General features: G+C 39.0%; 1 protein-coding gene across 5 annotated transcripts; it reads right to left on the minus strand.

Moving 5' to 3' along the window:
* Positions 1–1,254: 1,254 nt before the first annotated feature.
* cxxc5a (CXXC finger protein 5a) lies at positions 1,255–21,777 on the minus strand. Of its 5 annotated transcripts, none has more exons than XM_079486761.1 (3): positions 21,379–21,670; positions 11,695–12,742; positions 1,255–2,551 (listed from the first exon to the last, which is right to left on the minus strand). In XM_079486761.1, the coding sequence occupies exons 2-3, from the start codon at positions 12,514–12,516 to the stop codon at positions 2,507–2,509; spliced, it is 867 nt and encodes a 288-aa protein (XP_079342887.1). In that variant the 5' UTR covers positions 12,517–12,742; positions 21,379–21,670; the 3' UTR covers positions 1,255–2,506. The 5 variants fall into 5 exon arrangements, with proteins under 5 accessions (XP_079342887.1, XP_079342888.1, XP_079342889.1 ...); XM_079486762.1 differs by lacking the exon at positions 21,379–21,670 and adding an exon at positions 21,150–21,308 and having other exon boundaries at positions 1,389–2,551; XM_079486763.1 differs by having other exon boundaries at positions 1,396–2,548; positions 21,379–21,777.
* Positions 21,778–25,140: the final 3,363 nt, after the last annotated feature.

Genomic DNA, 25,140 nt, shown 5'->3' on the forward strand with positions numbered 1-25,140 from the left:
CATTACAGCGCTGAGGACTCAATCCAGCTCTACGGGCCTGCAGCTGGTACCTCCACCTCTCTGCTACAACACCGCACACTACTTTATTCTCTATTCACACACCCAACATACTCTTACCTCTCTCCCTTCCTGATGAAATACTTCACTTCTTATTTTATATTGGTAACAATGTGCAATAAGGTTGTATTTTAGTAAATGCATTAGCTAACATGAACAATACTTCTCGGGCATTTTCTAATTGCCTACATTGTTAAAGTCAAAGGTTGTATCTGTTAACATTAGTTGCACCATAAACTCATGAATAGCTGTATTGGCAGAAACTAACATTAAGAAGGATTTACACTTAAAAACGATATTGCTCTTCATGTTAGTTAATGCATTTACTAATGTTAACAAATACCACCAAATTGTAAAGTGTTCACGTTTTATTTTTGTACATTTATTGAAGGAAGCCATGTAGCAACCAATACAGGTTCTGCTATAATTCACCCACATAATTTGGAACATAATAGTTACTGAACTAGTTAGAAAGAGAAACGATACCTTGTTAAAAATGGCTAAAATAACATTTTACTTTTTGAAACATGAAGGGACCTGTTTTTCTAAATCGATACACGACATCACAGCCATGAACCGTGATTTGCTACTTACTGGTCTATTGCAGGTAGTATTTAGTGGGAGGGACTTAATTATTTTAGAGCATTTGATGGGAGAAAACCCTGTGTTGTGCAGGATGATATTTTTTAAGTCATATCTTTAAAGGTTCTTTTTGCATAGCGTACAGATTACAGGTTATGGACAAAAAAAGCCACATAAGTCTCATTTCACACCAAACCTCTCAAATGGTCTGTAGTGTGTATCTTTGAGTGTACATCTCATGATTTACACGTGTAAACCCACCAAATTCACTTGTAAAAATGTAGCCTGCATATGTCTTTGTGGTTTTCTGCTGCCAAAACAGCCATCACTCCCATTTACGTTACAGATGATTAGCTCTCAGAGACACTCGGTCAGAGACATTGGCTGAGTATCAATAATTCATTGTCTTTTAATTGTGTTTTTTACCTTTAAATGTCAGTCTGTACTTTAGGAAGGAATGCAAGTGATATTAAAGATCAGCGGGCCACAGAAGCACATTGTTCCCAAGTCTCTTAATTGTAATACTTATACTACAAAACGTTTCTGAAGACATCATGTGGGCATCAAATTGTTCATGTGAAAAGTGGAGCAAAGGAATCAAAGATCAAATTTATCGCATCTCAAAACAACACCTTGTCCCGTTGCTTTTATTTGACCATTTGAATTGAAGAGGGAACAACCGGATTTTGCGAGTTTTTTTTGTAAATTTGTTTCCTAAAAAACATGCAAATAGAGACGTCAGACCTGTAAATTTTTGACACAAATACATGCATTTGTTTTTATTCACAAAACCAGCCCATAGTTCTAATCCAATACAAACATTGCTGTGTTTTTTAAAAGATGTAGCTACCGGCAAAACGAAAACAAAATAAAAAAGTTATTTCTTTCAGTGCGTTTGGTTGAGCCGAGCGAGTGCTTGTCTCCAAATGCTGTGGAGGGCTCTGAAATAATTCAGACCAGTACATTGACAACAATAATGTGACACTTGGTAATATAACGAAACATCACGAGACGTAACACATGGTTATGGAACGTGATATAACGTCATATTACACAGTGTGATATGATGCAATCTGACAATATAACACAATGCTGCCAGTACAGTAAAACAAACTGAAATTTTTGGAGCCTCCAGTAGTAACATACAGAAACAATGTCAATTTTACGTTTCAATACGTTTTTCAAGATGCATATTTGTTCTTTCCAATTATTCAGAAAACTGGATTCGTAGATTTTGGAATATTTACTTTTCCCTTCAAAGACCAACACTGATCAGTTTTCGAAACTAAATCAAACTTAAAAAAGGAAACAATCATAAAATACAGTTTTTTAAGTAAGAGCAATGGTCCTAAATTACAATAGTGCTTGCCATTAGCCACTAATCTTAAAATATAGCCGTAAAATTTACATTCTCTACACAAGTACTGTTTCTTTCCACACATGAACAACATTAACACCAAACACAGAAATTCAGTTGATTGTCCACACTCAGTCCGTCATTCCTGTTTGTCAATGAACAGTTCCATGTCTAAGCCACAGAAAAAAATCTGCTGGAAAAAAGGGACAAAAGGTACCAAAATGGAAACATATAAAAGGGAATGAAAGTTGCCATAGATACTTTTTATTTATGTTTAATTTTTGGTTCAAGGAATAAGTAGGTGCATCCATTACTCGTTTGATTCTTTTTGTCTTGTTGCTTTATTGTTCTGTATCTTGTGATTAAGTTTTTTTCATAGTTGTCTTGCGTTTCTCATTGTTTCCCACGTAGTTTGTGTTTGTCAGCCAGTGTTTGCGCTGAGATGATCCAAGCGAGAGTTGGCATTGCACTTGATGGCAGAGCTTTGGGTGGAGGTCAGAGGTCACAGTCCTACTGGAACCACCGGAACGCTGCGCCCGTCGGCAGCATCACCTTCTTACAGAAAGAAAAAGAGAGATGGAGACAGAAAAATGGCAAACAGTTAGGAGAGCAAAAACATAATACACATACACATAGACCTACAAGAAGTATTTCTATGACTGTCGGTTTTAGGGCTGTACAATTAATCAAAATTACTCACAATCCTTCAGCGATTACAAAATCAAAATAGTATATTATTGTGTAGCATTTCATTTTGCAAGGATCTACAGTGGTTCAGCTTTTTTACATTTATTTGTATTTCTTGTTTAGTTGAATTCAAGTAAAAAATACAAGTTATTTATTTTTATTGATAAAAGTCAGTAATTATGTTACATAATAGTGATCTCAATACTAAAATACAAAATAATCAAGATTATGATTTAACATATAATTGAACAGACCTGTAAACTGTAAAACAGACAACATAAACTATAAAAAACATTGGGTTTGTCTATAAATATGTAAAACGGATGTTTTTTTAACTAATGATATTTTGGTGACTAAAAGTAACATATAGTCATAAACAATAATGAGTAATGCAAATAATAAGTACAAAAAAGCTTATTTTAGTCAACTAAAATGAAAATTTTGAAAAAGTTTCTGTTTATTGAAATCAAACAACACATTGGCCTAAAATATTGGAAACATGTAAAAAAGAAAATTTCGCCTCAGAAATAAACTGAATTAAGTTTAAAGCTCTAAAATTATAATTATTAACAAAAACTAAAATAAAAATGTATTAATTTATATAGCAAACAAAAGCATTTAGCACAGAATTGCTATCATTTTTTATCAAAATGAACACTAACTGTAAATCTAAAAATAAGAGCAAATTTTTTATATTATTTAAGCTTCAATAATAAATCTGTGCCTGAGAAAAACCTTTTTAATGACAAATTTATAAATAAAATTCGATATAATATTATGATATAATGACTCAAGTCATTTAAATTGTTTGTATGCTCAATTTAATCTTCATAAATATTAAATAAATTCAATATTTGTGTGTCTCAATAGGTGTACATACGGTATGTAAAACTGTTCCCCACGCATAACTCGTACACCATGATGCTTAGAAGGTCATGTGTTCAATTCCCTGATATGTATTCCTTCCCGCTGTAAATTGCTTTGAATAAAAGTGCCAAATGTATAACTGCTGTGTCTGTTGTTTATATTGTCAATACATTGATAATCTATCTCTATTGTACCGAAATATTGTTCAGAAACATAGGTGCTACAAATACTGACATTCTACTATCCACAAACATATTAAGAAATAAACATCAAACATAGACCTGCACATTTCGTGATTTTTGTGTTTTACGTACTTCCTCCTCCAGCTCTTCTCTGCACATGAGTGATTCATTTAACTCCTTTCTTTCCTGCCCTGTTCTCTCTGTCCCTCTACCCCCCCCCCTCCCCTCCAGCCACGGGCCATGGCCCTGGCTCCATGCGAAACTCGATATGCCACATTCATTATTTAGTCACCACGTAGTCACGTCCAGAGCCCACCGCAGTAACTCCTTTTCTCTTCTCAAATCTCAATGTATCCTTCTTTCTCTCTGTTTTCTTTCTTTGCGGGACTCAGGCGGCTCTAAAACCAGACCAGGTGACAGAAAACAAGTAGCAGGATGACCCACCTTCAAGACCGAGTGAGGGGAACTCAAGCATTGCTAGAGCGAGGTAACGCTTCCCCCCTAAGCGCAGCGCTACTGCGGCATAGAATCTCACACATTCGCCAGTGCTGGACCAAGCCATAGACGGCAAACACATCCCCACTCACATGATCACACATGCTTCGGCCCACACACACATACTTGATATAATATCATTCAATCAATCCTGAAGGACTGACATATAGCTTTAACTTTTGAAAAAATCAAACACAGAAATACAGCTACAGTGATCCCAGGACAACAGCTGTATAGATGTTACTGGTCTGAGATGTTATCACTTTAATGGATGGCACATCCTAATCATAGTGTAAATCATGGTAACAGGAGTATTTTAACCTTTTGGATGGGACACCAGATTTTCAGAGGTCATTATCCTTTGATTTCGATAGTCTTTATTATTGGACAGGTTACTAACAAAGGGCAATATTCATCTACAGAGTAAGGTTGTGTTCACATGTGCCATGTATGGTTTGTAAAAACGAACTCTGGTGCGATTGCTCTGTTAGTGAGGTTGTGCTAATGGCTCAGCAGAGTATGAATGCAACACGGACCAAAGGCATCGAACAAACCAAAAATAGGAAGTGATACCAATATACAACCCGAAATCGAGTGATTTGGTCATTTGAAAGCAGTGTTCATTAGATCTGTAGTTTCACATGTAATGCGCCGTTTTGACTACTCTACACTTTGTGAGGTCTTTTATCCCCTCATAAGTGCAGGTGTTGAGCATGTATTACCCAGCTCACAGCATTATTTTGGATGTCCGGAAAAGTTCTGTTTTAAAGATTAAATCATAAAGGCTATCCAATCACGTTGCGACTTTCACATAAGCTGTTAGGTTCGCTATCTTTAGGTTTGCTTGTTAAAATGACAGTCTGAATATAAGCGAACCGGGACTAATTACATTGTTTTGTTTTTGGTCCGGACCAAAATAACCAAAAGACCCCAACAACAAATATAAACGCACCCAAAGAATATAGCTCAGTTCTAACACCTGGTAAACTTCCAATCTGGACATCATTTGAAGACATTACAGTCTGAGAAATGCTGTCATCATTTATTTACACTCAAGTCATGTCAAACCGGTAGGACTTTCTTTCTTCTGCAGAACACAAAAGAAGATATTTTGAAGAACCTTGTAACCAGACCACATTGGAACCCATTGACTTCCATTGTATGGACATAAAACCAGAGAGAGATTTCTCAAAATATCTTCTTTTGAGTTCTACAGAAGAAAGTGTCAGGTTTTGAACCCCATGACGGTAACCCAACCTGTGTCTTTAAATTCTTCCATAATGTCAAGCTCTATTAGTCAAATGAGTCGAATCTCCCTTGCCATTCACTGATAATCTGCTGATAATACACAATGTTCCAAAACTTACTACAGCATGTGGAAAGCAGAGAATGAGTTGGGTCACCTGGGTTTTGGAACAGTGTTGTATCTAGTCTGTGTATAGCAGCGGCTGAACCTTAAAAGCTTTCTATCCATAGTGTAGTATCCACATAAACATACAAAAGGAGATTTTAAAGAGACAATACAAACTCTGTTATCATTTACTCTCCCTCAGATCATTCAGAACCTCTATAGTTTTTATTCTTCTGTGGAACACGAAAGAAGATATTTTTGAGAAATGTCTTTTGTGTCCATACAATGGAAGTCAATGGGAATTAATATTGTTTGGCCACAAACATTTTTCTTTATATCTTCTTTTGTGTTCTGCGAGGAAAGAAATCCTACTAATTTCTGTTTAATATAAAGATATGCAATATAGTGCATCAGTCATATGGACGATATTATCATATTGTATTATGACTTAAAGAAGCTTTGGACATTATGAATAACACATTCATTAGCATTTCATGAAAGAAAATACAACGCTCAAAGCTGCACCAATCCACCTTATACCCAGATGCTTGTTTTCTTCCTTCTATGTAATTTTAACATCTGAATGAAAATCTGAATTAATACTTATACCAAACTGCACGCTTGACACAGTTACAAAACAATGCAACAAGCCAACCGCTGACAGCATGTGTAATTCAAAACCAACACTGTGGGTGTGTCTCGCACACGAGCCCCTGAGAATGTAATAGCTGTGACCTTTGCTCTCCGACTAGCCCCCTAGAAGCGACCTTAACGCCCAGTCCTCTTTCAGAAGCCAACCCCACGGGTGACCGCTATGACACCCGACCCATGACCTTTCACCCTGTATCTGTACACACAGTGGACACTGACAAGGGGACGGCTTTGCGTGGCAGCGAGCGTTTCCAAGGTCATCGTTTGTGCGAAAAGTGTCAACAGAAAAATCTTGATCTGTTTATTGATTTTCTTATGAATAAGTTACCGCTCTGCTGAACTTTCAGTTTCCTCACAGGGTCAACCGCCTATTACTCACTTGTTTGGATGAGAAAGCACAATTTTATAGTTGTAACAATAAACAAACTGCAAAAATATACTGTATAATAAATGAAAGACGATCAAACTATTTAAGATTATTAACTAGCTGACAATTTTCCTACTAAAAACCATGTGTTTCAATACTCCCTGTTTTCCAGAAATCACATCACTTCCCTCGTTTTGCCTATTTATGACCTCACTGTGGTCTTCCCGTATACATGAGATAATGTCCATGAAGTCATATGGTGACTTTCTATCCGGTCATACGATGACTGCCATCCCTGATGTGCCTGTTGCTTTGCATCTTTTTATGTATCTGCTGTACGCTGCCCAGCATCACGTATATCTCCGCTGTAACTGTGTGAATGTGTGTGTGTCAAGGTGTAAGTTAGAGGTGCAGTGTGACAGCTTCCCTCTCTGTCTGCATACCAAGAAGAGATCTCCATCTTCCAGAAAACTGATAACACCATCATCTCAAATCAAACCTTCACACCATCATCTCAAATCAAACCTTTCTCTCTTATGGCCGTGTCATGACATCTAAACTAGAACAAAACACAAATAACTATTGCTTGTACATACAATAGAGTTTCTATACATTACACTGCAAATAATATTTTTTTATTTTGTATTTAGTCTTGTTTTCCAGAACAAATAGGTTGTTGACATAAATAGTAAATGTGTCTTAGTGTGACGGCAAAATCTTGTGAAAAATATAATTATAAAAGATAAATCTTTCTTATGCTATTTTATATTATAAATAGAAATATTAGTGACATAAAATAATATATTATAAACAGTTTGTTTTATAAATTTAGCTGTCACATAATAAGACACATGTGGTATATTTGTTAACTTCCCAAATGTACAAAAATCTTACAATTAATTAAAAACTAAATAACCAACAATATTATCATATTTATCTGCCAATAGGTTAAGTGAAATCTTAAATTAAGTATTTAATCATATTAAAGTACTCAATTTATCTTAGGTCTTTTGTTCTCAAGTAAATTCTTAATTTAAAAATATTGATATATTTTCACTGGAAACCAAGACAGAAATATAAACATTTTGCTGTTGAAACCCAACTCAACCCCATTAAAAAACTGTTTTTCACTGTTAGAATGAAAACAAATTAAGCCTTGTCAGGTTTTGCTAAGTTCTTGAAGAATTTTGTCCCCAGAGTATTGCTAAATAAATTCATGCGAACACCCGAGTGCTTGTGTGTACAAACAGTTTTCAGCACCAGATGCTAACATGCATAATACATACACACAAGCTAGCAGTTAATGTCCACACGTAAAATATACAAGTTAAAAAACATTTGTAATGAAACAAATCTGCCATCCATCGTCATGTATAACACATGATCCGAGACGCACCAAACTTGTAAAATCTAATTCTCACAGTATTTGTAAGCATTTATGCTCAAGCCAACAAACACTCACTTGTGTGCATTAGTACAGCTTAAATTAACAAACACACAAGCAAAACGACACTATGTGATGACTAATTTGCCCATGCTCCTCTATTTCCACTCAAACGCGAGCTTCCCAAAATAATTCCTGACATCTCCCGTCAGTGAGGTGTGAGGTGGCAAAGGCCTTGATGGTCTGCACGCTAACCCTCCACTACCCCCGCCTTTGTTTTTATGGCCCGCTCTGAGATGCCAGCAATGCACCGTGAACGCTGCAAACAGCCTAGTACCGCAAGATCCCTACCTCCATTTCACAAACACCCTCTTCAAAACAGGTACACAAACGTGACTTTACTTATCATAAACATAGACAAACACAATACAATTGTCACAAACTTTAACATAAATTCACTTCCTTCTTTACTAGATTAAAGTGATAGTTCACCCGAAAATGAAAATTCTGTCATCATTCAGTCACCATCATGTAATTTCAAACCAGAATAATCTTTGCTTCTGTAGAGCACAGATATTTTGAAGAATGTTGTTACCTGGCTCCCATTCACTTGCATTGGTCTTGTGTCCATGCAATGGAAGTAAATAGGTGCCGGCAGAGTTCGGTTACCAACTTTCTTCAAAATACCTTCTTTTGTGATGAAAAAATAAGAAAGCCATACAGGTTTGAATTGACAAGTGGGTGAGTAAATGTTGACAGAATTTTCTATTTTGGGTGAATGATCAATCTTGGTCAAGAAACATCAAATTTTAATGTTTATACTTCTCATTATCATATTCACTACTTATTATTATAAGAACATGGAGTCCTATCCACAGAACCCAGCAACTAACAGGCTAAGTGATTTATCATTCACCTTTCAAAACAGCTGGCGCTTTTGCTTAGTATGCAGATTTGAAGTGTAAAGGTCAATATGGATGTTTAAACTCTGCTGGAAAATCTAGTTTAAGTTTTGGAAAATACTAGCAGTTTTCTGGCTGGTCTAAGCTAGTCATTTGTTGTTTTTTGCATAAGCCGATATGACCAGCTGCTTAATAGTTGATTGCCCATCTTGGACCAGCTATCTATTCTATCCAAAAACATCAAGCAATACAACTTCAAACGTGCATTCAGAAATTCACTCACAAGACAAATATGAATCAATATGTTGTGCTCTGTTTGGTTTTCACAGTACTCCTTCAAGTAGCAATAAAACAGCAGGTGTGGTACATCTCAGACCCTTAGTGGATAACTATTCCCATCATAGTAGGCGCTCGAATTAACATCTATTTAAGAAACCATAAAACGGCAGAGCTTTGTGTTTAAGGCACATTTTAATCACCAGGAATCCCGGAGACGCCATCAGACACGACCTTGTTTGACTTCCCACTGACTGGACAGCTTGGGCAGCAGACGTGCTGTTGAATTATCAGACCTATTTTAATGACTAAAATGCTAATGATACAACAAAACCCAGACTTGATTCTTACAAACGGCGTTATAATTATTCTGTAAACAGTAAACAAAACCACAAAGATTTCTTTCATAGGTTTTATTTGAGCGTTAAAGTCATTAAAATGGACAAAACCGTTTCATTATTAAATACAGCACATACCAATTGTAAGGAAGCATGTGTACCATCAAACTAATTAAATAATTTGACTCTTTTCATAAGTCAGGAGAGACTAATGCATAGTTAGGCACAGACACAAGAAGACAGTGTTCCACCAGACACGGAGAGAAAAGCTACAATAACTGGTGACACAAATGAGCAGATTGTTCTCTGGAACTGTTTTTTACCGGCCGCGATCTACACTCTCCACAGATCAATTCATGTCAAATTCTACAATTAAAGGTCCAGTTTGAATGTTTTGGAGGATCTTTTGACAGAAATGCAATATAATGCACATAAATATGTCTTCAGATGTGTATAAAGACCTTACATAATGAAGCGTTATGTTTTTATTAAGAATATTGTATTGTATTTAGAATGAGCTATATCTATCTACATACACAGCGTCACCATGAAATTCACCATGTTGTTGCTACAGTAGCCCTAAACTGACAAACTGCTCTACAGAGAGTTTCGTAAATATGTTAGCTCCTTCAGCAAAGAAGCTAAAACGTGACGGCATCTTATTCCTGCGTCAGCCACCGCAGTGCTTTGAAATTGAGGGGTAAAGTGAACCGTTGGTTGCAATCAAGGGGCCACCTTCCTATCTCTCTCATGAAGCCAACACGGAAGTGACATAAACTACATTCATCGACTGGGCGCTAGAGACTGGCTCCAAAAGAGAGCAGAATCTCATCGAGCCCCATGTTAAAATGCTTTACGGTAGAAATACACATTTACAGCCTGTTTTACAATATAGCTCATTTTGCCCTTCATGATAACTGTCAGTGGGGAATAAGGGAATCTTTTTTTACAACACATCTGTTTTACTTATATTTAGCCTTAAAATTCTGCATTATTAAGGACGTGGCCACTTGAGTGATAAGTGGTTTCAGCTACCAGGCACATCAGCTCCAACCACGTCCCGCCTCTTGGTCCATTTTCGATAATCCGGGAGTGACTCGCGGTGATTTGCTGGTAAAATGGTGACGGCCAGCTTCTCCCACTTTAGGCTTAAAAAAGCTAATCAGAAACCTATGGGCGACGTCACGGACACTAGGTCTATGTTTTATAAAGTCTATGGTTGCAATTCGCAACCTCACTGCTAACTTTCATACACTGGACCTTTATTTTTATCCATTGTTAATTTATTTTATCTACCTTGAAATAACAGGCATTACACACAGTACCAGACCTAAACTGATCTTTGCTAAAACAATATCTGAACAGCTATTTGGCTATTGGTTAACATCATCAAAAGGAGAGTCATGTCAGATGAAGGACAAATATTTTCTTTGGAAGAACTTGCTATGAATCATTCACAATACCTAGCACGTGCATTCAAAAAGTAAATTGTATATTTTGATTTCATCTTGATGTGACTCTATGAAAAATGATCATGGGCATTTGTACTATCAAAACAACTTGGGATGACCTCAGTAAGAAGTTTCGAAGACCATGAGCCCAAACTGCTCAGAGGGAGGAGGGGGTGGATCATTCGTCACTGACACCTGGCGCTCCAGATGACAGCCCTGTGGCCAGATGGATTACATCATACATAAACACGAAAATACACACATATGTACAAATCATGCTGCCTAAAAGACATCAATGGTCCGATGTACCCAATGATGGAACCACCCCGGCACTTGATCTTTCACATAAACAGCTAACAAAATGGGAACAACTGACCCTAATAATACGGAGACTTATAAAAGGGGCTTACAAGGGGGCGTCATGTCTCTGAGGAGTGTCCTAGCAGTGTCACAGAAGCAGGATGTGAGAGGAGTGACGTGATCCCGCAGTGGAAGGCAGATTAGAACGAACACTATGGCGTTTGTCTGGCTGTCTCTCCCTCCCCCACTACCTCCAGTGCCACCTGTCACCCCGTAGCCTCATCTCCCGACCTAACCCTTGTCCACAAGGCCATTACATATAAAGTCACCCCGAATTTGAAGGTACGCAAGGTTATTGTCTCATTTCATAATCCTACTAGTCAACTAATGGAATTCACAAAAACAAAAGTATTTGCCAAAAGGTCACAGAGTCTCAGTATCGTTTACCTCCAGTGCAGCAGACGGTTTCTTCTTGAGCTCCTCGCACTTGCGGAACTTGCAGATCTGGTGGCCCGTCTTGCGGTTCCGGCAACTGCTGCACTGCTCGCAGTTAATCCTGCGCCGACAAGGTTGGCACATGCCACAGCGTTTTCTTTTCTTCTTCCCGGAGCTAATGGCGGAAGCCAGCTCGCTTTGCACTGGGTACTCCCCTGTCAAGCCGGCCATGTGCAATGCACTGTCAGCAAGGAAGACTCCGGCAGGCGTCATGATGAAGAGCCCCGGATTGAAGGGAAAGCCTCCGCTCAAGCCATACGGGAAGTCCGTGTGGCCCCCCACTGTGTCAGCCACCGATGCCCCCTCCAGGTCAACCGTACCCACCTCGCCCCCCACCCCGCCCACGCCCACTCCCATTCCCCCTGGCAGAAGCATGTGCTCCATGCCTGCCCGCTTAAGCAGCGCAGCTGCCTGAGCAAAGTGCAACAGGCCGTTCTGTCCCTCCAACACCTGCTCCAGGGTCCGGTCCAGCTTGCTCGACACCAAGGCCGAGGCAGAGGGCTGTTGTTGCTGCTGCGGCTGAGCAGGCTGGGGTTTGGCCGCGTGGCTCTTAGCCTGGCCGTTGTGTTTAAGTCCGTTGGCTGTTTGTGGACATGCGGCAGTGTACTGCGAGAGGGTGCGAGATCTCTTCAGGCTCTTGCTGAGAGGCTCGCTGATGATGCCGCTGCGATTGCGTCGTTCCACGACGGGGCTGTCCTCCCTGCAGCTGCGCTTGTCCTGGTCCTCGTCCTGAGCCTTGGGTGTTCGGCTGCCCTCAGGCTGTCCGCCAGACATGGTCCAGCCCGGGGATGTGTGCGTGGGAGGGGGGGACGGGGTTGGGGAGGGGGCGGTGGGTTGGAAAGGGAGAAGCCAGGCAGCACTAATGATCTACTCAGTACCCAGGTGAGGGTGGAGCCTCCCCTTAACGGGCAAAATGGCCGGCCAACGGCAGGCTGACCCTCAACGGCGTTCGCTCTAGAATTCAACCCTCGTCCACATCTTTCCACCGGCAACCTGTAAACTGAGACACAAAGACAGAGAGAGGAAGAAGGATATTTAAAATCTTCTAAAGTTTAAACGAGACCTTGACAACTAAAAAGCAGTGACGAGCGGCAATTGGAGCCTTTACTTCGCATGGCTCAAACATTTTATTGAGTGCTGTACTGATGCCCCTACTGTGCCTGAGAAATCAATATGTACATTTATCTTCAAACGCCACGTTAAAAGAGTAAAGCAAAAACATGAGAGAAATGAACTGCAGCGTAGCCAGACATCCTGACTAAAACACTATGAATAATAGAGAAACTACACCATATAATCATGTTTATATGCAATTAGCAGTTTTCCACTGCAAATTGGTTTGCTTTTCAGAACAACACGGTTTACTGTTTCAGCAAAAAAACACCCCACTCAGAGTAAAGCAGCCATTGGAAAATATGCTTGATTACAGGAAACAATAACCTGTTTTTTAATCAAATTATAGGCCCTGTTTACTGTTTAAAATTTGCAGGTGATCCAATCACAAGTGGCCAAGAGAGACATACTGCCAGATGAGATCTCAATTGTTTCTTTGGACAATAATCATGTGGAAACTTTTGCTCAAGTCTCCCATGTCTCAGATATTTAACCAAAAGATAAAAAAAATTAATTGAGCATTTAAAATGTTAATGTTAAGATGAATCCAAAACCAATTCATTTTCAGATATGCAATCTACTTCTATCTATAGTTCCATAATTAATTTGTAACTTTTAGTTTGAGATCAGGTTTCAAACAGTGGCTTTGTCATTTGTCATGACATGTTAGTTAGGCACTTGAACTTTTGATGAGTTTCACATGATTTGTCAATAAGGTGTTGATATTGATATCAGACATACTAAAAAGGTTCAGTGAAGTACAGGACATATATATGTACAGAATCCACTTTTTTTCCAATGTACATACTTAATGTAATATTATTTATATAACGTATACAGTATGTACATATGTATATTCATATAATGTCTGGTCTGTATATACAGTGTTTTTGTATGGGACACTTCAGCACAGATTAGTGTTTACACAACAAACGCAATGTGTTCCAATGTGTTTTTAACCATCTTTTTGTATGGCTTGAGTGATCACAATGTTTTGGATTTAAACCAGCATACAGCACTCTCTACTTAGAGAGTTAGACTTCTCTACTTTTTTTGTTTGGCCACCGTCTTCAAATTCAAATCTTCAAAATCTTCTTTTGTGTTCTGCACAAGTAAGAAAGTCATAGGGGTTTGGAGGTGAGAAAATATAATAATTTTGAACTTTGTCTTTAACACTAGTTATAAACAGAATCAATAAATAACAGAAAACCTGTTACTAGTGCCATTCAGTCATTGGCAACTACAAGTCACAGATTTCCAATCTGTGACGTCACCTTTGCAGCCAAAACCCACGTCTCTGTCCGTAGAGAGTATGTATGCATGTCATACTGTTAATGTGACACTCTGAACTTCAGTGCATATCATGAAGACATAATAAGACATGTTGTCGATCATGTAGTGAATCATGAAACACAACAGGACACCAGTAATTGAGTAGACACTTCATATTAAAACAGAAGCCAAAACCCAACTCTTATTGTTTATTGGTTGCCCCCTCCATCCATTGACAACAGAAACTTCCACAAACACCCACCCACACACAACCCCACTGAGAAACGCTGAGGAAATGGCCGGGCCAGTCCTTATAAGGCAAACAAAGGGCCAGGGAGGGAGAGAGGGGGGGGGGTGGGTGGTGGCGAGGGGATCTACGCAGTGTGTGGAAATTGGAAGGCCAGAATTAGTGGGAGGTAAAGCTTCAAAGGCAGGAGCGCAGCCCCCGCTTTCTCCCGGCTCAGGGGTCTGTGGCGCCAGCGGACCACAGCCAGCCTCTCTCTCTCTCTCTCTCTCACAAACCAGGGGCCACACTGCACCAGGCTGCTTTACCTTACGCCTGCCAAACCTTCCCTGCCACACACATCTCTTGCTGGGACTGTGGAGGCACCCAACCTTCACGTCCCAAAAACATTGAAATTACATAGCAGCGTTTCTGTATTAGCGGCAATGACTCACTTCCCATCCAAACCTAAAGAGAAAAGCATGTCTCTAACAGACCATGCTAGCCTGCCATGGACAGCCTGTGGTTTGTCTTTTATCCTGGCTTGGAATGGCAATATGGCACATCTCAAATCCGTTCCACTCTTACGGCTGCTACATCGAGCCAACAGTTGGCCACACACACCAACCAACCAACCAACCACCCTCTTCACGATGTGTTTTAATTCATTATCGACTTGATATTGTCCCTTATCCGAGTTGCTCTTTTTTTCTAAAATGTAAGATAATGACGCATAATAATCCAAGACCAACTATAAAACAGAGACTCAACCAGGGTACATATAGCCTGACACAGTCAAGAGAGTTCTGGGAATATTGGGAATGATTTTGAATTTGTGTGGTTAAAACTTAATTAACTTTAAAAACTTAGTAATAAATAAATAAATAGCCTAATATTAATAATAATATTTTACATTAAATAATAAAAAATGTATATAGAAAAACAGAAAGATAAAATGTAATATTTACTTTTTACGGAATGAAAACTGAAGTTCTATACTGTAAATGTGCATGACAGTCATAGCAGAATGTATATTGCTGTACATGAAACAATAAAGGCTTGGAAACACTTGACTAGGATATAATACAGCATTCAGCTATATAGAAGCTGTGTGGCCGGTTTAATGTGGTAAAAAAAGGCAAAAGCCAAGGGACAGGTAGCTCAATGTTGGCACTACTTGCTTAATTACTGCTCCCAGAGTAACCATTAGGGTGATGGAAATGGGCCCACAAAATGACTTAGCAAATAAGCCCACTGGACATAAATTAATCGATTTGTTTCCTCTCCCGTCTTGAGAAGTTTCTCAGTTAAGAGAAAATACAGTCACCTGGCTACCCAGTGATCCGGATGTTATTAGTGGTAATATGCAGCCATTGATCTCATTTCTGATAAAAAGCAAACATCAGCCTTCTCTCCGTCTCGCAGCATGCGTTGGTTACTGAGAATTATTAGTTCATTGTAGTTTGCTTCTATGGTAGAGAGTGAATTTGTCTGTCAGTGACATCATTTCCTGTTTGTCATAGTTACATCAAGTCCACCGTTAGGTGAAGGTTATGACCGTTTCTCAATTCCGAGAATGCAAAGAACGCACTTGTGTTCTCGTGGAGACCGTCTTGCGAGGCAGCCTCGGAAGAACGAACTTGGATGGACGAGCCACAGTGACTTCTGGGCCTTCAAACGTGTTTAAAATTGTCACAAGGCTGCATTCGATGCATCCTTGATATCAAGAACACATCCAGGTACTTTAATGTGTTCTCCGTCTTGCGTTATGCGTTCTCTGTTCTTGTGTTCTTGAATATTGGAACCGGACTTTGAAGGTTATTGCCGACATAGACGCTAAAGAACGCATATTGAGAAACGGCCGATATTTCTGCACCACTTGAAGCACTAAACAGACTTGTAATCTAACAACATTGGCTCAACCATTGAGAATGGGTTCAGGGCAGGACCATCTGTTTGACAACCAATAGCAGATGGAGGGAATGTTGTGAAACACTATTTTTGTCTTTTTGGTGCCTCCAGCTGCATAAACTTTACACAAATCACCTTTAAAAGTCCTTTCCTGCCTCTGCACCTGAATAAACTGTAATTTAATTTCAAATAATTTTAAATATTACTTATGTCAAAGGCCTCTTCTGCCAACTTTGAAAAACTTTGTGTGTCACTTTTTCACACTCTTCCAACACTCCTGTCAATTTAATTCACAGATGTTTCTAATGAAATCACAATTACTGTCATTGCAAACTTAATTCTCCATCTTATTTCTTTGATTCTTCCTTGACAGATCACCGTAGATTTATTTACTTCTTATTATACTCTGCATTACACATGTTGACAATGTACAAAAGAACTGTGTATGTAAAGCTCATGTCATGCTTTCACACCAACACTGGTATTTCTGACTCTGGTCAATGTAGAAAATAATATAATGTCAATTTTCTATTTAATTCACTTTTTAACATTTAAAATATTGGCTATTAAAATTATTTTAATTTACACAAGGTGGATACCATTTACATTCCAAGTGTCTGTAAAAATCTGCAAGTCTAAGCTGTATCTATGAACTAATACAATTTTGGATCCTGTCAGATTTACTGTAGAGAGAGTGCTGTCTGTGTGCCTGTCATTGCATGTCAAACTAGTTTTCACAAGAATTCACAAAAGACAGAAAGATAAATAACTTTTACCGTACATTTTCAACCTAAACTTTCTTATGAGTTTGGGTCTATACTAGATGCATCATAATATACCTAGTTTTTGCCTAAATGAATACAGCATGCATGCTGTTCTCACATGCAATGTGAAATATGCCTTAGAGAAAGTATATCCATCCAAATACTTTAAGGAAAGATCTGCTGTTTCAATTATCAAAACTTTCACATACAATAACAATGAGAGCAATGATGTAACAGAATTTACAATGTTAATTTAAATGTACTGTAAATGAATCAGTGACGGCAAACCCAATACTGATCATCAATCCTTACACTGATTATGGTGTGGGGGCTTGGGGTTTGACTTGACGCAAACGTCCATACTGTATAAAATAACTTTTACCAACAGGGTGAATGACTCAATGTTCAGCATCACAGTGATGCAGCTGTTGCAATGTTCAAGTTCACCTAAAGGATCGAGAACTTTTAACCTAAATATGCATGGAGGTTTAAGGTATGTGAATACTGCTATAGGCCAAACAATCGCATTCTCTGCTCGCAGTAGCACAATAGCTCACTTGCAGCGGTTAAGACCTCAGCTCAATTAACCCAGCTCCATTCAAAAGCGTGGTTATGAATGATTGTAATGCATTGTATTCATTCAAATAAAGCTTGTGTAATCAGACCCTTAACCATGTAATCAGCAGCTCACGAGAGAATAATGAACCATTTATAGGTCCGACTCAAAGCTCTATTTTATTAGTTTTGTGAAAAAATCTGACTTTAAAATATTGACAAAAAGGTATGAAATCAGTCAATAAATAAACCAGCTGACAGAATAAACAGACCAAAGACAAATCGTTTAAGATTACACCTGTGTTCATTTCTCATCTGTCACAGAATTAGTTCAAATGATGAACGTTTCGTTCATAGGCTGCTTTTGTTGTATTTAACACATAATGCACGTAATATATCAGTAGCACATTTTATGCTCTTTAAAAAAACTGAGGGTAGGAGAAATATGATATATTGCACTGACTTTTTTCACACATAGGCCAAAATGGTTTTCCTTGCCATATAAATTAAAATAGAAATATCTTCACAGTGAAATTAGTCAGGGATGTTTTATTCAAAGTGACTTACAAATAAGGGAGCCATTTATCTATAGCTTCGATACTTAAGGTGATAATATGGAGGAACTTTTCTACAAATCTTTGGAACTGAAGACAGAAAGTGATATACATCTGGGATGGCATGAGGGTACTGTAAGTCTATATATTTAAAAACAATAAAAGCTGCGTGTGATTAGATAGATTGACAGCACTAAAATAAACATGTTTAACTAAATAAACAGTGTATGTTTACTTTCACCATACGTGTGTGATTAATCGCAGTTAATCGCACCATTTTCATGCGATTAATCGTGATTAAAAATGTAAAATAATTGACAGCCCTAATTATAATACATAGTTTTAATTTATTTATTCATTATGAATTCATTTACTTGTTTATTTCAGTTTTCTGGCCTGTTTTCTTGCAGCACGTAAGAAACTTCTGACAAAACATATTTGATCAATTTGGCTCTCAGTTACTGCACCTCTTAACGCTTCATAATCAATAATGTTTGACTGCTTAGAGGTGACAGAGTACACAACAGTGCTGTAATGTAACTGCAATCATATACCGTCAACATTATCTCAAAATGAAAATTAAGTGATATTTAATATAAACAGATCTTTCCCTGAAGATGTTTTGCAAATACTGTCAGTGAAGTATATCATTCTTTGATCTAAGGAAACAAATGTAACAGTGACCTTGGTGACTTGGAATGACCTGACTTGGAGTTTCAGAGAGCGATCAAGAAAGGTATAGCTGAACGGAATGAAGCATTACTCAAGTTGCAAAAAATACATAATTTCTTTATTTAAATGACAATTAATCGTAAATGGTACAATTATCCTTTTTAGGTCAGATTATTACAATTATTTGAGGTCACAGTACCAGTGACAGTATTTTGGTGTTCAGCTACGCAGCTAAACAAAGTGTTGACAAACCACTTTTGGAAAGTTTCCAATGTTGACTAGCAAATTAGGTCATTAAAATGATCTTTGGTCTAAAAGGTGTGCAGGATACTAGGAAATAAAACTAGGAATTTCCCCCCTCTCATACTGGAGTCAAAATAATTGCATGCTTATCATTTGTATATTCAATAAATCTGATAATATTGATTTGATCAGTATGTAAAACGTCAATGGCTGGGTGCTATAAGAAAAATGAAAAAACTGAGGGTCTGAAGGCTGCAACAGTCACTTTCAGCAGACTCATTAATGTACTAAGTACATAATAATAGCTACAAAAAGATGCCTCTAGAGACGTTTAAGTGATATCACTCGTATGTCAGGTAATGGGGGATTAACAAACAGTAAATGGATAGAATGGTTTTAAAACATTCAGCATTTACCCTACAAATCCATGAAAATATCTAAATCACTAAATACTTATACTTATGCGTAAATTGTTTTGATGCTGCAATAACAATGAGGTTTTCCAAAAGGCAAATTACAATTCTGCAATCCTTATTTATGCTGGTTCAATACAGAAGTTGAATATGACTTGCTCAAAACTTGACAAGAAACAGCACATCTACTGTGGATTAAACCATTACAGTTAACTGACAAATCTATATATTTACACGTATTTGGGTCGCAAGGCCTCTAATGGTAATGTCATGTGAAGCTGTTTGAAATAAGAGCTCGTGCCTCCTCCCCGGAGACAAGCACGCGACTAATTGGTCCTCCCCTACTGAATGACGAGATATAACAGACAGTCCTGCAGTGAACAACAGCTTCAAACAATATATACATATACTGGAAAACGGCACATAAAGTCATCAACAAGCACACGTGTGACAATTATATCAAATGTGTATTTTATCAAAGTACATTATAACCAATTTCAAATGTTTAATCTTTTTTACACCCGTCAGTTATCAAATTAACTTACAACCAATGTTAAATAACGTGGGAGGCATTTGCTAAATCCTGCCACAGAACAGCTGAAGCCTCCAACAGGAGAAAAATTCACTGTGAGGTTGCTTCGCAACGTCACGCAGGCACATATCGAGTAATTCAGGTAATGCGGACTCCAACGTAACATCTCGCCCTAGACACGCACGCACGCAGCGCACCACGCACACACCTATCTGACGCTTTCCGCCCTCCCTCCTTCTCTCTCTCTCTCGCTCTCACACACACGCAAGTCCTAACGAACAGACTCACGCACGAGATGCAGGGCGCACAAATCCCGACAATAATTTACATTTTCAGACATCGTGCTGCCAGACTTTACCGAACGGCGTCTCGAGGAATTGCATAGCTCAAAGTTAAACGCGCGTCAAAACTTCTCCAACTCTTGCCGTCACGATGACAAGTTAATGACTGGCAATCACACAAACAGTGCGTTCATGAGCGCCGCGCGCTGTGGACTGCAGCAGTAAATGCTCGCGCGCTCTCCGCGGCGCTTCCACGGGGACATCAGCCCGATAATATCCTCTCAGCGAACAATGAAGCGTGCATTTCCCCTAATCCCACCCCGATGAGTTACACAAATCATCACAAACCACGACCGACGGAATAGCAAATAATCAATACGGCGACCACCCTTTACACGTGAAATTGTTGTCGTTATGAATACACAGTTTCGGCACACGGTTTTCACGATATGCGCGTTATAGTGGGCTAAATCACAGGTGTGAAGCTGTGTTGAAAAGTTGCACTCTTATAACACAACGCTCATCAACTACAATACCACCTGTCGTTACATGCTGGAGCAACTATCATAAACGTCATCGGTATCAAAGCCCAACCACATCATTTTACTAGCAAATATTGTGTTAAGGGTTAAGTTTGTACTGTCCGTCACACTACTGCAATTTGTATATTATGATCATTTTTAGCGCGTAATTTGACATCTTTGATGGAATCGGATACTTGCTTCATAAAGAATCAAAGGAATATTACTTCCTGGGAAGCACGTTTATGTTACCATATAAGACAAATATACAAAGAACATCTAAAGATACGAGTCGATGACATCCAGTCGCTAAAATGTTAATTTCGTTTGACGTTAGAGCGGCACAAAAATACCTTTTGTCTAGACTCAATGATCTGAAACCTCGGTCTCTGCGGTGCCAGAATACGGTCTGCAGCAGCGCGATTGAGAACGTACAGCAGAATCATTCTCCCGTTCTCCCAGCCGACAAGATCGTTAGGAAGATGACATCCCAACTTTGAGCAGACTTCAACAAAGTATGATCCCCCCTTTCAATGTATCTGCATATTTGCAAACACTAGCCCCTTTTTTATTCGCACCTACCAAGGCAGATCCGAGCGGAGGGGAGGGCTTCCACTGTCCGAGCGCCCCTTCTCCAAGCCTGTCGTAGAGATTGATGGCAAAAAGAAGGGAGAAAAACCTTATTCTACACTTCCAGAAATCATGTAGCCTTCGACCGACACGAGCGCGTGAGGAAGCGAATAGTAAATTATTGCTAAACGTACTTTCTGGGAAGCTGAGCGTGTGGGCTCACCAACCTTTCGATTCTCGCAATCCCACCTCTACATCCAGAAGAACATGCAAACACATTTCATAGATTTTTGGAGCCTCGCGTAAAAACCGAACTGGACTTTCCGCGCCGCCGCGACGGAAAACACAGATAAACAAAGACGTTTTGAGTTACGCAACGTTTCTTTCGTGGGTGTTTACATGTTGGGTCGTAACGCGTAATGTGCTTAGAACCATTTATATGCCTCGTGAAACATTACAGGGTTATGTCACGGGATGATGTTTGTGTCGGCTCGGTCTCCCTATGCAGCCTGTGATTTTTTCCTCTATGAGCCAAAGTTGATATGTCGTCATATCTCTTTAAGACTGAACTTCCCTTCGACACATTCATATTTACCATCAAACAATGTCAGAGGAATGCACGTGGTGACTGCATGACTTTATAACCACAATATTTCTCTGCAATATTAGGAAAATAAAATTTGATTTCACCAAATAAATGATGGAAAAAATATATTTAAGGTCCTATAATGTGGACATTTTATGTTTGGAAAACAAAAGACGTAAATATTATTATGAATAATAATAATAATATGCCCTAGAGTCTAGAGCGCTGTCCAAATTCTAAAGCACCACAACACAATTACATCATACGGACTGCCATTTTAATTTTAAGGATTAAGTATAAACGTGGGAAACGCGTTTCCATTTTAATAACTTTCAAAGAGTGCACGCCTTATATATGTCAGTGCACATTAGTGACGCGGTGATTGTTATATATCGATAACCCCGTGAATAGTGCAGTCTGTTCTTGTAAACAGCGGTCAGATGCGGTCGTCCGGCTCCCGGTTTCGCCCAGTCCACTCCGCTTCTTTTGAATGTCCTGTCTGCTGGCAGGCGGCCAACCGAAGTGTGTGGAAATGACACCGCCAGGGCGGCAGAGATTTTCCTTCATTTCTCTCCTTCCCGATCGCAGACGGGCTGACATTGGCTAGAAAGTGGAGCAGCTCGTCAGGGACAATCAATGCGAATCGATCGAGCCGCGCGGGTTTGAGGCTCCGAGCTGGAAAATAACGCGCGCGAGCGAGAGAGAGTGGGGAGGGGACGCGCAACCAATACTCGCACACACAGATATCGCCTTTACTAAACCTTTATTTCTTGTGAGGTGCATCCAAGACAGTTTATTGATTAGACGGTTTACGCCTGACGCTAGGATATTTAATCATATTCGACAACACTGGAGCGTTATGTTTTTCCTCACCTGTCAAACTTATCCAAGCGCAACGCCACCATTGGCAGATTGGCGTTATTTCTAATATTTCTAATAAGTGTTAATACTATATGCATTGTTCTTAATCTAGGGTTGGACCACTTGTGTAAATGTTTTGATTTAATATAATTTTAAATGGCATATATTTTCATCCCAGCAACTGGAATAAAAATTTAAATTACATTTTTTTAAATATTAGGATTTTGCAATATGTTTTCAATACCCTTCAATGAAGCTCTTCCTTGTATAAACGTCTGAGTAAAACATTCCAGGTCTTTTAAGTATTATTGTCTATTAGGTTTTTTTATTTGCTTTTAAATGTTAATTTTTATGTTTGTTAACACAGTATGTTGATACTTTAAGCGTTCTTAAAAGTTTTGGATACAATATATAGTATTGATTGATAAATACAGACATGCTCCTTTGTTTCTGGGAAACCAAAAAGACACATGTGCATCTAGGCTAATTTTAGCATCTTTTGTAATGATTCCATCTACGTAATGCATAATAACTAAAAGCATTCTAGTCAGATGCATTGAAAGGAAGAGTCAGCATTGTATAATTTAGACGTCAGCATGTCAGGAGCAGTGTCAACGTTGAAGTAAATTATGAAAGTCCTATATGTTTTAAAATGTTAAAGGCAGCATTTAGACAACACAGATTATTTCGCGGTGCTTTAGTATTTTAAAGCAACATCGCATGCATGTAGCCAGAATGAGCCTCTTTATGACTTTTGGTAACATTTAAACCTTCCTGTTAAGTTAGAGTTTGATAATGCCATAGCAACTCTAATGGTGATGCCATGGTAACGCAGCCAAAAACAAGTTGGTACATCTTTGCCAAAAAAGAAGAGAAAGAAAACACTGGTAAATCCATAGTGATTACATGGGAACTGCTTGGCAGTTCTGTAAATCCAAGGCAATAAATCAAGCTGGCTTAGAAATACTAATATGCAGAAAATATGACAGTAACGTGAGAATGCTGTACAGCTGTTACATAGTGTAATATTGACAACACTAAACTTGAAATGTCTTAAAATATCTTAACCATCCAATGAAACAATCTGAGCAAAAGGTTTTTTGCCCACTAATATTTTCTGATTATTAGGCTCCATATATAACATCAACAGATTCTACACGGTTCAGAAAAAAATATCTAGCACGTACATAGGCCACTGGATTCTTATGGCTGCGTTGCGTTACACGGGTTGTCTAAGTTTAACAATTAGCTGTTGTTTCATCGCTGACATATTTTTGTGGTCGTGGGCTGACACGCACGGGTTTCGTCAAAGAGATAAGCACACAATGGACGCATCCAGTCCCTCACTGACGTGCTGGCGTGAATAAATTGGACACGCATTGCTTCGTAATCCCCTGAGTGTCTCTATGGCTCTGGCAAAGTGCCTGGCCTCACCGTATCTTACATTAAGCAGACGTCAATCCGTTCGTCCTTCTTTGCTTTTGAAAATCACCATGTCGAAGTGCCTGACCGGTTTCTGTGCCCGGCCTTCACCAATTCTCCCATCCTCCATAAATGCATCCAAATGGGGGGGGGGGGGGCAATATTAGCCAATGGTCCGGCACTGGTTGCTGCAGTGGTTCTGGTTGTGGGACCGTAATTTGCACAAACTACCGAAAGCACAGCTCAGAAATAATTATGATTTGAAACACATCACACTACTCTATGTCCACCTGGCCTGTCCAAACCCATGATCTCATTCTTTCTTCATAATCCAAAATTCTACATTCACAAACAGGCATGACCAACAAAAAGTCACATTCATAAGATGTTCTGTCACAAAGGTATAATCGATCCCTCGGCCTGTCGAATTGCCAGTAAACTTTATGACCTCCTGGAGGAGGGGCAGGGTCAGGACTTCTGGAATGTGAAGACCCTTGTTTGAGCAACAGTTGTGAAGCAACATCAGAGAAGAGCACATCTAGTCTATCAGTGAATGAGCTTACTCAAACCTGTTGCTCTAATGAAAGAATAGTGGTGGTTGTAGTTAAAGGTGGAGACAGCTGATGAACTTAAAAAAAAGTTATTTTTGCCTCCTGTGTCAGTCTCAGAAAAAACATGGTTGTAAGCAGACAGATACAAAACCAAGCTTGAGCCAAATACTTTAATCTTCTCAACTTAAGATCCAACGCATGAGACAGGCCCTGAGGCTTCATGGCATTCCAAGCTTGACCTCAGATGTTTCTTAAGAACTCAGGATGAGAAACTGACATTGGATAAAACTGATAAACGCCGACCCTGGAATCATGCAGGTGTTAAGAGACTTACACCAGTATTTTATATACTTA

This window comes from Barbatula barbatula, assembly GCF_947034865.1.
Source record: "Barbatula barbatula genome assembly, chromosome: 22".
Lineage (NCBI taxonomy): Eukaryota > Metazoa > Chordata > Actinopteri > Cypriniformes > Nemacheilidae > Barbatula > Barbatula barbatula.

Coding starts and splice junctions, on each gene's coding strand:
- cxxc5a (XM_079486761.1), bottom strand. CDS start 12,516: ATGTCTGGCGGACAGCCTGAGGGCAGCCGAACACCCAAGGCTCAGGAC. Junction 2,552..11,694: donor AACCGTCTGCTGCACTGGAG/GTAAACGATACT, acceptor TCTTTCTGTAAG/AAGGTGATGCTGCCGACGGG.